The sequence below is a fragment of the Neovison vison genome, chromosome 4 (assembly GCF_020171115.1).
Source record: "Neovison vison isolate M4711 chromosome 4, ASM_NN_V1, whole genome shotgun sequence".
NCBI classification, from domain to species: Eukaryota; Metazoa; Chordata; class Mammalia; order Carnivora; family Mustelidae; genus Neogale; species Neogale vison.
The window spans coordinates 170,787,020-170,801,170 of NC_058094.1; the positions used below are offsets into that span (position 1 = coordinate 170,787,020).

The 14,151-nt window shown below is 37.8% G+C and overlaps 1 protein-coding gene across 5 annotated transcripts in view; it reads right to left on the reverse strand.

Moving 5' to 3' along the window:
- ETV1 (ETS variant transcription factor 1) overlaps window positions 1-14,151 on the reverse strand; it is a 93,964-nt gene that overhangs the window by 12,635 nt on the left and 67,178 nt on the right. For all 5 annotated transcript variants that reach the window (XM_044246126.1, XM_044246125.1, XM_044246127.1 and 2 more), the window contains 3 exons: window positions 6,019-6,087; window positions 4,340-4,408; window positions 137-306 (listed from right to left, as the gene is read on the reverse strand). In XM_044246126.1, the coding sequence (XP_044102061.1) occupies window positions 137-306; window positions 4,340-4,408; window positions 6,019-6,087 (308 nt within the window). The remainder of the gene's footprint in view (window positions 1-136; window positions 307-4,339; window positions 4,409-6,018; window positions 6,088-14,151) is intronic.

Sequence of the window (14,151 nt, forward strand, 5' to 3'; positions counted from 1 at the left end):
TGCAACCTTCTAATTCAGAAGGTTTCTCTAATGTTTTAAAATTTAAAAAAAAATACATTTTCAGCATATTCATCAATATCTGTTTCGTTATCTTGTAATACATCCAATTTTCCCAATAAAAATCTACTCAACCCACCTCTTCAGGCTCAATCAGTTTAAATTCCATGCCTCGCCCAGTCCAGGCAATGAAATGAGAATTTGAAGGATCATCCAGAAGAGCCACCAAAAACTGCCAGAGCTGAAGGGATCCCCGCCGCTGGTATGTGGGTCCTTCCCGATACATTCCTGGCTCCTGTTTGATGTCTCCTACATGAAAAAATGTCGAAGTTTCTATTATTAGCAATATTATGACATCTCCCTAAAATTTACATTAAACCAATCATGAAAATAGTTAAACCACAACCACCTTATGGGTTTCTGTGAAATATCACATCACCACTTTAAATAGGGCTTTAAAACATTTAAAGGATTTTATGTAAACCAAGAACCTGTACAAACTTACAAACAACTATATGTAACATGTAAGGGTCAAAATAAATGTAAACAGGTGTAGAGTAAATCCACGAATGTCATTTTCTTATTAAAATTTTGTACAACTATCTCTTTGTTTTCACAATCATTTATCTAAAAACCGTATCATCCAATCCCACTTCCTCTTGTTTTTATTGTTAATGACTTTATTCCCTACTCTAAGAAAGACAGAAGAGGAAGTAATCAATTCGAAGCTCTGGGCATTTTATTTGTACAAATTCTGCACTATAATTTGCAATGTCACATGAAATAAATTGCAAATTTTATTGCAAATATTTCAAAGCAAATTTACTCTTTTATTTATTCATTTACTTATTTTCACCAATTTATTTATTTATATGAGAGAGAGAAAGAGCAGGGGGAGAGGCAGAGGGAAAGGGAGAGAATCCCACCCAGACTCATGCTGAGCCCGATGTGGGACTTGATCCCATGACCCTGAGATCGCAACCTGAGCCAGAATCAAGAGTTGGACTCAGCTGACAGAGCCACCCAGGTGTATCTCATAATAATTCAGGGCGTAGTGGATTATTATACCATCTTTTCCCCACACCTTCAAACTGGCACTACCACTTCCTTAACTGGCAGGAATAAAAATTCATTTTTCTTTATCTCTTATTTGCATTTCAGTCACATGAATTTAGCTTGCAAGTCTTTTTCTCAAGTGCAATCTAAAAACACATATATAGGAGTTTTCTGTAAATCTATATTTTTAATCAAGAAAGGCTGGTTTGTGTTACATTTATTTGTTATTTATACATAGTATAAAAACCTATTAAGCAGATTATAGCAATAAGGGTGTTACTGTTGTAATTCTTCTGGTATAAATCTGGTTATCTTCTTTCTACCAAACAAACAAAACCTCAGTCATAACTCCTGATTATTTAAATCTACTTCCAGCCAACCATCACCCAAAATATGTGGAATTGGTCATACTGGGGATAAAATGTCTAGGGCCCTACACACATATCATTGTTATGGCACGAATTTTTCTTCTCCACTCTAGGAACAATTCAGAGAGAATATAATCAAGCCAATCTATTCACAGTAAGTGTGAATTATAAAACAAACCAAATCAGAGGCTTTCTTAAACCTTTCCTTTGGTTAACATACATATACCTCTTAAAATAATTATAGAAAGAATACTTTAAAAACCACAACCAAAATAAAATTATTCAGTCACTAGCTGCTAGAAATCATCACGTCATTTTGATCTAAGCTAGATAACACAGAAGTGTCTCTTCATATTGATGTCGATGACAGTTTTATTTATCTTAGTTTTTCCTTCTGAGACTTAACAAATTTCTACATGGGGGTAACTGAGCAATTATGCAGAGTGAGTGAAACTCTGTCAAATTTTATAATCTCTAGATTGCTTCTGCCTGTAAATATAATGGACTATACCAGCCTTGTCAATGAAAAAATTACCCTTTGCTTCTCTATTCCCTTGGTCTCTATTCCTCATAAAATAAAAAACTAATATTATCTTCCAAAAAACAAGTCTCTTAGTACGAAACTGAAGAATATTTCAAAGTCAAAGGGAATAAGTAATCAAGACAGATTGCTTCCCTAAACATCAGTGTGACTTAGGTCTGTTAGATTATATCATAACCCTATTGGTAGTTACGAGCTGATTTTACTTCTTTATATGTTCACCCTGGTAATCAAGATGGCTTAAAATGTTAAGCTCACTGAAAATGAAAAACAAAACAAAACAAAAAACTGATGGAGGTCACTCCACAGAGGGAAGGCTTTATGCTTTGTCTTAAGAGAAAAGGCTGTATTTTAAGACTTGTGACGCTTGGGTGATCACGTCACAAACCACACTGGCGCTCTAAGCTTAAAACTAACATCTATTTGGAATAAGGCCAAAAAAGTGACTCCTCCTGGAGCTCAACCCTGTGACCTTGAATGAATTTAGCCATTTAAAGGAAGACTCAGGTAACAGATATTCCCCAAATTATCATTCTTTCAGAGAAGGACCAGAGTAGCAAAAGCCTCAGGAACAGAAGAGTCTTCAAGAAACTAACGAAAGGTGGAGAAGCAATGTGAGCATGTACTTTGCTGTTTAAATAATGACAATTAGGGGCACCTGGGTGGCTCAGTGGGTTAAAGCCTCTGCCTTTGGCTCAAGTCAAGATCTCAGGGTCCTGGGATGGAGGCCCGCATCAGGCTCTCGGCTCAGCAGGGAGCTGCTTCCCGCCCCCCCTCTGCCTACTTGTGATCTCTGTCTGTCAAATAAATAAATAAATAAATATCTTTTTTTAAAAAAAATAATGACAATTAAAAACTTCTGACGGCTACGAAGTCATTACAGCCATGATCCCCAAAGTTCGTGCAATCAGCTAATCAGAGGGTCCCTGCTCATTTCCTGTTAGACAATCAAAGCAGGAAATAGGGAGACCACTCTGAAGAACCACTAAATCAATTAACTGTTCACTTTCCCCGAAGCTTCCTCATAGATGCTGACTTCTGCCACTTTAGTCCAGAGGGGGAAAAAAAGTCTATCTAACTTGACACTCATTTTTAAAACCTGGGATCTCTTCACTGCAAAAGTAAGGAATATTAAAAAGCTAATGCTTTCCTAACTCCATCTTAAGCAATTACAAAGTAACTGCACATTAGTAATGAACATCTTCCCAGGGGGAAAAAAAAAGGAAAAACTCCAAAAGAAGGACTAACGATCACTAACTAAATGGGCAGCTATGTTGTTCCTGTGTTCCATAATGCATCTTTTCTCAAATAATAAAAGAGAGGCTGCATTAGTCATCCGTGTATCCACACTTGCATGTTTCTGTTCTGCTTTGTTAATTATGGGATCAGCTTTCAATAAATCTCGAATAAGCTGCGTGTGCTCAGCAGGGCAATGGAAAGACACCTCATACTCTACACAAAGCTCAGCAAAAACGATACTCTCTGGTTCTGTCTTTAAAAATGAGATCTTGGGGCCCCTGGGTGGCTCAGTCGTTAAGCATCTGCCTTTGGCTCAGGTCATGCATGATCCCAGAGTCCTGGGATCGAGCCCCACATCAGGCTCCCTGCTCAGTGGGAAGCCTGCTTCTCCCTCTCCCACTCCTTCTGCTTGTGTTCCCTCTCTCACTGTGTCTCTCTGTCAAATGAATAAATAAAATCTTAAAAAAAAAAAAAATGAGATCTCAAGGGGGCCTGGGTGGCTCAGCCGTTAAGCGTCTGCCTTCGGCTCAGGTCATAATGCCAGGGTCCTGGGATCGAGCCCCACAGGGGGCTCCCTGCTCAGTGGGGAGCCTGCTTTTCCCTCTCCCCCTGCTTGTGTTCCTTCTCTCACTCTCTCTCTGCCAATAAATAAATAAAATCTTAAAAAAACAAAATAAATAAAAATGAGATCTCTCACAGGACACACACAAAAAGCTTCTGAATAGGGGAAGGAAGGGAGAATTTATAACAGGTAAAGTTCAGCAAGAGTTGAATGCATTATAAGTGATGTGCATAGAAATCTTCAAGTTGGGGGGTGCCTGGGTGGCTGAGTTATTAAGCATCTGGTTTCGGCTCAGGTCATGATCCAGGGGTCCTGGGATCGAGCTCCGGATCAGGCTCCCTGCTCAGTGGGAAGCCTGCTTCTCCCTCTTCCACTCCCTCTGCTTGTGTTCCCTCTCTTGCTGTGTCTCTCTCTATCCAATAAATAAAAATCTTAAAAAAGAGAAAGAAAGGAAGAAAGAAAGAAAGAAAGAAACCTTCAAGCGGGAATGTTAACTGTTTTCAGAAGAGTCGAGGGTGATCTCTCCACTCCCTCCTAAAAAAAAATATCGAACCTGCAGCACAATGAGAAACCTACCATCAAATTTCTCTGGGACAACACAGGTGTCATCATAAAACTGCCTGGGGCCCTTCTCAAACATACAGCCTGTGGGAGAAAATAGGATTCATTTATTCGTGATACAAATGAAGCTCACAAGCAATTTAAAATATAGCCATTAACACGAAAATTGGGGTAGAAAAGGACTCTGCCATTTTTCAGCTGTGTGACCTTAGGCACAATATGTAGCCTCTGTGTCTCTGTTTCCTCACCTGTAAAATGGGAATGATAATAAATCACCTATCTTAAAGGGGTTGTTGAGAGGATTAACTGATTTAATATACCCAAGTTTAGAACAGCATCTGGCACATAGTGATAGATGACATTAGATATGGGTATTATTACTACCCCAAGCACAGAGCAGGTAAATGCTGGCAAATATAGAAATTACAATATATCATCTCCTTTTTCATTTTCTTCCAAGTTTTGTTATTCATGAGACAGGAGGAAAATCAAGATGAGTTACTTATATTTACCTTGCACAGTACCCTGATAAACTGAAACATTCAGTTTACCTCTTACTTCCCTGGAGAAATATTTAGCTAGGCTAGCCTCATGTTTTCATCTTCAACAGCCAAAACAGATTTACATTTTCTTTTTAACTTTCCTTTTTATCCTGTAACAAAACTAAGTCCACAGGAAAAGTGCAAAATAAATCAACAATTTTTACACTCTTTTTCTCCCACCTATATCCTGGACTATGACCTTCACTGAACTGCTTTAATCACCAGTAAGAAAGTTCATATTCTTTAGTCACAGTTTTCTTTCCTAGATGTACTGGTCTCTACGGTGAGCACATAATATTCCCAATAGCAGTGACAATAATTACAGTGGATTTCTGCTAGATTTTTGGTCCCAAATATTCTGGATTTACCAGCTTTTATACTCTTCTTTAAATATCAGCATTTACTTTTCTATCAGTATCACTCATAGGAAACAGCCAGTATTAGACCTAACCTAAAAAGATGCACCTATGTCATCCTACTGAAGACACAGAACACTTACGTAAGGAACCATGCACATATTTCCAGAAACACCTTAATAGGTAATGTATCTAGAGAAGATTCTTTTTATCCATTACTTTGCAGGTATCAAAGTCCATTAGACCAAAGCTTTCCCACCATGGTTACCGTGAACACATCCACAATAAAAACTCCTATAGGCCTCTTATGTGAAATCCCATTCTTAACAATTATTTGTCTAAAAATGAAAAATCCAGGATATATAAAGGCAAATATATTTAAATCTACTCTATTTTAAAACACAGACTTAGTTCTTAAAGCAAAACTAAAATTCCTCGAAGATTCATTTCAATAGAGAGTAGTAAGGTAGGCTAATCTATAAAGCACGTGTTCTATTTTAAAAGGATGTGGTTGTTGGCAGAAAAAAAGCAACAACAACAAAAAAAAAAACAACAACACAGAAATCCACTTTTCAGTTGTTTATACACACATGACTCATGTTAACAACTAAATTCAAGATAATATGACCGGAAACATCTTCCTTTTACTTTAAAAAGATAAAGTTTTAAAACAGTAGTTTAGGGAACAACAGTGATTTTTCCCATAAAACATAATGATTAATCAAATTACTGGATCTTTGGTATGTATGATAATGTTGACCATATTTACAAGGAATATCAATAACAGAAAACTTAACTTCTGTTCTGCTGGGATGAGCCAGGAAGCCTTCTTGCCTCATATAAATGGAGTGGCAGCTAGGCACTTCTGAAAGAAGAAACAACATCAGTCAGAGAAGTTTGGAGCTGAAAAATGTGCTGTTACCAATAGACAAGAGTGCAGAAAGGAAAATAAGAAAAACTGACATGAGTCTCCATGAGGGGAGCTTCCAACTACAGTTAACATTTCAGGCAGGACCCACACAGGAAATGGAAAAACAAGGGGCACCTGGCTGGCTCAGTCAGTTAAGTGTCCAACTTTGATTTCAGCTGAGGTCATGATCTCAGGGTTGTAAGATCGAGCCCTGCGTTGGGTTCCAAGCTCAGCACGGAGTCTGCTTGACATTCTCCCCCTCTGTCCCTCTCCCAGCTATAGCACACTCTCTCATTTTCTAAAATAAATAAACAAATAAATCTTTAAAAAAAAAAAAGAAAGAAAAGAAAGGGAAAAATGAGAAGCGTATCAGGGCAGACACAGATTCTCTCCAACGGGCTTTTAAATTCAAAGTTTTACCCATACTTACTGAAAGATGGCTCTCCTATGACCCCATATGAATGTGAGAGTGACCTTGAAACAAATGGTGTCATGAGTAAAGCTACATTTGGGGGCAATTATGGGAGAAGTTTGTATATCCTTGGTGTTCAAAGCAAAGATCAACAAAGATTCAGTCATGGTTTATTTCATGAACACTGGTAGGAATTATTAGGAAAAGACAAAACTGCCACATCTCTTAAAATTACTCCAGACTTTTAAGGTTATTGCTATTTTTCACCCCCAGAAAAAAGTATGATCGCCTTTTTATTTTGTGAAACACACAGGTCATAATCAAAACAAATGGGACTATAAAACAGAAATCCAACAATTTCATAGCAAACACCATGATGACATTAGGAGTAAGTCCTTGCCTACCTGACCAAGTTAACTCATCACTGAGAAAATAAACCTGGTTAATGGTTAAACATGAGTCACAGTGATGGCTGTGTATTTAACGTGTATAGTACCTTAGATAAAGGGAAAAGGGCAGACACACAGATGAGGAGACAAAAGATTAAAATTTGAGTCCTTAACCTATTACTAATAAACCTAAATGACTTTAGGTGAGCCATTCTGTATCTAAGCTTATATAAAATTAAGTGTCGGATCAGATGTCATCTAAAGTCTATTATAGGCTCAAGTTCTTTGATTCTGAATAGAATGCCATTCACATGACCAGAGCCTGATTTCTGCTAAAGCCACTGAAACCGCAGGAAGGACCTTCCACTTGAGGTAATCCCTCCTGATGCCCTGCGCATTTCGTAGGAGCTGTTTCTTTTTCTTTTTCTTTCAGAATGTTCCCCAAATATTATCTTTTAGGTCCCATGACCTTGGGCCCAACCCTGTACAGAATATACACAGACTCTATAGGAAGGTAAAATTATATGTGACTGAATTAATTCTATCTTCTGCCTGTATACTCAAGTTTTTGAAACTTTAAACATATACAAAAATAAACTTATAAAAGAAAGGCAGGGCAGGGGTTCGTGGCAAGAAGGGAGGGCAAAATGAAACAAGGTGGGGTGGGGAGGGAGACACACCATAAGAGACTCTTAATCTCAGGAAACAACCTGAGGGCTGCTGGAGGGGAGCAGGGGGAAGGGTTAGGGTGGCTGGGGGATGGGCACTGGGGAGGGTGTGTGCTATGGTGAGTGCTGTGAACTGGGTAAGACTGATGATTCACAGACCTGTACCCCTAAAATAAATAATATATTATAGGTTAACTTAAAAAATACAGATGGCAAATGTCCTATTTAATATAAGAGTATGTCCTCCATTCTACCACTTGTAGCAAATACATGATTTCTGAACAAGAACACTTAAATGAATTGGGAGCTAAAGACCCTCATGTCTTCTTAACTAACCATGCACAGACTTTCACGTTGTAACTGATAATTAGCACTATTTATTTGGCCTAAAGGCCATTCTTCCTTGGTCTGGAATGTTCCATGTTTAAAGTGTATCTGATTTTTAAAAAATTTGCCCGATATTAATGTCAACCAAAATATGAGATAATTTTTCGAAGAAAAAAAGTTTACGTGGTTTTAAGTCAAAAATAGCTTAATGGCGCTTCATAATAGCTCTAACACTTAAAAGTATGTAAAAATCAATAGCTTATGAGTTGAAAACAATATAAAACTCATTATGAAACATTTTAGATCACCATGCCTTCTTTATATTACATATGATCTGGTATATAATTCTGACCCTACAAAAGACAGAGTTTATCTTGTTTCCTGGTATCAGGAAACTTACAATGGGGTTGCAGGGCAGTTGAACTTCTGGGTTACCAAAGACCTAGCAATCCATTTTATCCATACTTTTTAACCAGTGGTACTTCAAATTCATTTTTAATGTTATGTTGATTTATTGCCAGGCATAGGACCCTGCAAGCAGCTGGGCCTAGTAGGGACAGTGTTAATGACTCTGCCATCAGCTTAGCAGCTGTTTAGAGGTAAGAATTTCGTTGTACCAATGTTGACACCCTGCCACAAAATACGTTTACTGACTGCTGCCCAGCTGGAGTATGGCTCTAAAAACAGCTGGCTGGCTCTGGAGGCAGCTAGAGGAAAACGTAGAGATTAAACTCTATTATATATAAGTGTGACTAAATGTAGTCTTTCCTCCCCAGAGGAGGAGAAAAAGAGGAGAAGAGGAAATTCAAGCACTTATAAGAAACCCACCAGGCAAAGTCGAAGGAACATCCTACAGCAGTACTCCGACATAATAGAAAATAAGCATGATCCTGGACATTTGACATCAAAGATCGAATGTGATGACCATTTCACTCATTCCCATGTATCTACTGACCCTGATGATTTGTTATTGCTTGTGCTAATTCTGTAATATTTTTCATAAATTCTATTTTTCAGTATGGCATTTAAAGTATAGGGATTTAAAATTCATAATAAAATAATGATTTATAATGGGCTAAAGCCAGAACCTCCATTCCAGTTGCAAAAACCAAACCTGTGATCTAACTTCTAAGCAAAGCCATGAATGGCAATTTAGGGAAAAAAATACATATAATCGTGTTTTTACCATTCTTAATACTATTTATGATACTCTGGAGTAAATAAAATTAACATCTAGCTCTTGAAATTGAGACACTTAGCTAGCATTGTTTAAATCCAGTCTAACCTTAAAATCGGTATCCTTTATACAGTCCAGAGGAGCCTGAAAAAATATAGCTAAGGGGAGTTTATTCCCCTAAAGTAACTAAAGTCATGTTATCCTAAAGTGGTATCAGTTAATTTATGACTATCAGAGTGGGTCAGACTCTAATCAAATTGTAGAAACATTTCCAAAGTGATTATTCAATCAAATGACTAACATGGTTAATTAGGAGCCATAAACATTGCTCTGAAGTTCATCAAAGTAATGACTTGCCCAGAAAAATTACTGCTAATTAAATTGCCTGCTGCTTTCATTTCTACCTTATCTAATAAAAAATCCAACCAATGAAGTTTGGCAGTACATTTTAACTTTTGCTAAATGCTCAACTAAGAACCAAACTAGCTAAGCGGTGACTTCAAAGGCATATGTTCTGGGCAGGGAAGGGAGACTTTGCACACACATGCATTCACGTTATTTCATGGAATAAAGCTCACAAAATTCACCAACAATAACAAACTGCACTTTAACCTTTGCACAAATGTTACTCTGACAGCATGTTTATATTGTTCTATTATGTGTCCGTAGCTCACAATGTGAGGGTCATGAGCACAGCATTACAATTACAAATGGGCTCCTCGCCTTCTAACAGACCTGGTTTTGAACCTCGGTTCTGGTATTTCATGGGAGTATGAAATTTTTGCTAGTTATATAACATCTTCAACTCTCAACTTCCACATCTGCAAAATGGGAATAATATGTGATATCCTTCAAAGGGTTAGGGAGACGGACCGTAAGGACAACATTTCACTTAATGCCAACAGTGAGGATTCAATATATGGTACTTATCATTAATAACAGAAACTTTTTTTTTAAAGATTTTTATTTATTTATTCGACAGACAGAGCTCAAGTAGGCAGAGAGAGGCAGGCAGAGAGAGAGGAGGAAGCAGGCTCCCCACTGAGCAGAGAGCCCGGTGCTGGGCTCGATTCCAGGACCCTGAGATCATGACCTGAGCCGAAGGCAGAGGCTTTAACCCACTGAACCACCCAGGTGCCCCAATAACAGAAACCATTTTTAAGTGTCCCTCATGAGTGTTTAAAATAAGTAAACCACAGGTACTTAAAACTAAACATAATTATGTCTTTATTTTTATATCTTTTAAGATTTTATTTATTTATTTGACAGAAGGAGAAATCACAAGTAGGCAGAGGAGCAGGCAGAGAGAGAGAGAGTGAAGCAGGTTCCCTGCTAAGCAGAGAGCCCGATACCAGGCTCGATCCCAGAATCCTGAGATCCTGACCTGAGCCGGAGGCAGAGGCTTAACCCACTGAGCCACCCAGGCGCCCCTATTTTTATATCTTAATCTGATGTTCTTAAACCACTTACAGAAAAGGCTGAACCTGTGGTATTTAAAACATATCGATTTAAAATTCATTATAAATTTACAATTTATCAGGTTTAAGCGAGACTCTCCATTACATTTTCAAAATATTTGGAGGTACTTCTCATGAGCTTCTATTTACAATGTTATGCCCCGATATTTGCTGCTAAATGGCTTTGGTTTAAAAAGTTTTAAATTCAGGGACGCCTCGGTGGCTCACTAGGTTAAGTGTCTGACTTTGGCTCAGGTCATGATCCCGAGTCCTGGAATGGAACTCGGTGTGTAACCCCATGTGGAGACCCACCTCAAGCCCCCACTGAGTCCTGTGCTCAGCGGGGAGCCTGCCTGTTCCCGTCTCTCTGCCACTCATGTTCCTTCTGGCTCTCTCAAATAAAAAAAATAAAACCTTTTAAATCCAATCCATAATTTGAATTATGTAAATTTAAGACAAAGGATTTTGTATTATTTTGAAACTTATGGATCAAAAAGCACTACAGTGTGACCCTTAGCATGGGCCCAGTCAGCTTGCAGAAACTAAACTGCCCATAATTTGTCACACATGAACTAGGGGGATAATTAGCTGATCTAACAGGCTACAAAAATTCAAAGCAGCAAAGCACTGTTGTCATTTTAATGCGCTAGTTAACGTAGGGGCAGTTAAGAAGAACAGTAAACTAACACCCCGAATTATCTGATTTGATTAGTCTTCACTTTAGTAACACTGTGAAAACTGCCTTTAACTTAAGATATTCAGGTATGAAACTAAAAAGTTAATTCTTCTGTCTCTTGCATCCTAAAGCCATATGGGGAAATACAGCACTGATTTGGGGAGCTTTACGAAAGCTTTGACCACAAAGGGGGGTTTTGATCTTGCACACTTGATCGAGCTACACCCTGTTCTGATGGGCAGGTTTGCATACTGCTGCCCAGTGGCACAGAAAGAACGGTCCCCTTCAGGGCACGGTTTGCCAAAAGCTCCTACGAGCTGGACTAGGTCAGATCAGAGACAAAATATTTGCCACGACCCTATGTCACATCCATACACTTTGCTGAAATTGTTCATTATCAAATAGTGTGCGAGCCTGGAAATACTTGATTTTGCAAACTTTGAGCAAGGAGATAGATATCACATAGCTAATCGAGAAAATTATATTTTATAAAGTTTCCTGAAAAGGATGCTAAGGGGAAGGGATTTTTTTTACGCCCATGTTATCTCTCTATGATAGAACAAATCTAAAAGTAATTAACTCTAAAAATAAGGCCCAGGATGAGTATGTCTAATTCACTTGAGAAAGAAGGCAAGTGGGATGGCACAAAAATGAAGTTTTTTAAGACCTGTTTGTCATCAGTTACAAAAGCTCTACATGGATGTAATAACATCTTAGTCACTGAGCCTCCTATAAAAAAAGAAAAAAGTTGCAGTTGGCTGAAATCTTGAGATGGATGAATTTAGTATGACCTCATTCACTCTTCGATGGGATCTTTTTCATTAGGATTTTTGGTAAACTGAGAATATAAATAATGTAAAATCTACAGAGATATTCTCTTCCACTATAGCTCAGAGATACAGCATCTATTGTTGATAGACTCTGAGGACAGAAAGAGAACCATGTCTGTCTTTATAGTGTAGTGTTTGCAAAATATCAAAAAAAAAAAAAAGTAGCACTTTTATCTACATTCAGGTTACTTTTAAAAACATAAAGGCTATGTAACATGAAGTAACAGCATAGAATAGTATTGCTCTAAGACCACAAACTTCTCTTGTAAGCATGCGGGTTTCGGGGGAAAGAGTATCCTACACAAATAATGACCAGATTCAGGTTTAACTTATATGATCTAGCAGGCTGACAATTTTATAAGTTTTACAAGCCTGTGAGGTTATACTAAGTTAGAGTCAAAAATAAAATTGAGGTGAGACAAACTATAAGGACAATTGTAACCTTGACCGTTTACTAGATATTACTGTAACAGTTTACCAAAGCTTAAAAGAAAATATAGGAAAAGATGCCATTAGCTGCTAACATGGGGTCACAAGGGAATTCTGAAGAGGGGGATGTTTTGATGCTGAGTTTCAATACTGAATCGTTCCCCTTCTGGAATCTACATGATGTGAACCAAACACATCATGAATTGCTGTGTCCTCTCCCTTTCATCTCCTCTTATATCACAGCAATATTCAGATATTTATTTTACTTGCTTTGAACATAATACTAGTATGGAGTTCTGTGTGATGGCTTCACTCCATCTTCAGCCTAACAGTACAATATCTTGTTGGCCTTACGCAATAGGGCACTCGTCACTGAAGAATCTCTCTCACTTTGTCTTATCCTCTAGCCTCCCATACACGGTCCTTGTAAACATTAGAAATCATAATGGCACCTTATTCAAGGACTAGCAGTCTTTCAGGAAATCTCCAGTAGGAGTCAAGATAAAAAGCAAACAGACAGCAATCCCTTAGTCTTGCCTGGACCCCTACGACTACAGACATGAGTAATTTTACAAACATAATCATATCTAAGCCTTACAAAAACAGAAAGGTAAAGGAATTACATGCCCTTTTTTATAAATGAGGAGATGAAGGATAAAAGGTACAACAAAACATGCTTGACCGGACAAAGAGAGTCAAGAGTCACCGGGCCCAGAATTCAGTGTGATGTTCCCAGTGTCATACAAAGTGGGTGGTTTTGTTTTTTACTGCTAAGAATAACAAAAACAGACGCGTGAAGCAGTGCACAGTGAAGGCCCACACACTGAAACAAAGCATCCCCAGGATGGAATATTCCAAGATTCTTCTTGAAATTTAAGAAAATGGTCAATAAATGACAATGACACATGCTTGTCATTCTCTCGGTTTTGTTTTGGTTGCTTTTCACATTTATCTCCAAATATCACTCCTTGTAAATGTTTCCAGACAGTATTCAAAGCAATTAACTAAAAAAATTCTCTTACATACACATGGAAAAAACTATAATCTTCTATTTAATGTGATAAAAATTCCTTGAAAGGGTTTCAATTAAGTTATTCATGTGATAGGTAAAAATATTTTATGGAAATAAAAAATCTTCCTTTTCCTCTAAACTATTAGTTAACTCACTGAAATATACAAATCCTGTAAGTAAAAAGAAATTCTGTAACCACATTCTATACTTAAAAATCTACATTCAAATACTTTCTAAAAAATAAATAATATTTACCTTACCTCTCTCTTTCACATTCATGAAACACATAGACGTGCACACGTGCGCGCGCGCGCACACACACACACACACACACAGATCCAAATATGCATCCTTAAAACATTTAATTTCCAATCATAGTTGCCCATATAAGACAGTTGTATGTTCATTTTGTCCACTTGTAATAAGCTGTTCTGGGCCAAAGCATCCTGATGATTTTCTGTAAAAAGAAACTAAAAATCCCACACTATAAATGTCCTCTCCCCTCCCCTTTTTAATTCCCTTTTTTGATGCTGGTACAAGTCACCAGAAGATTATCCCTCCCTTCCCCCTTTCCTGCCTGTAAAATCCAAGTTAGACAAACACTGTGTGGCTGAAATGACATATTTGAATGGAATTCAGACC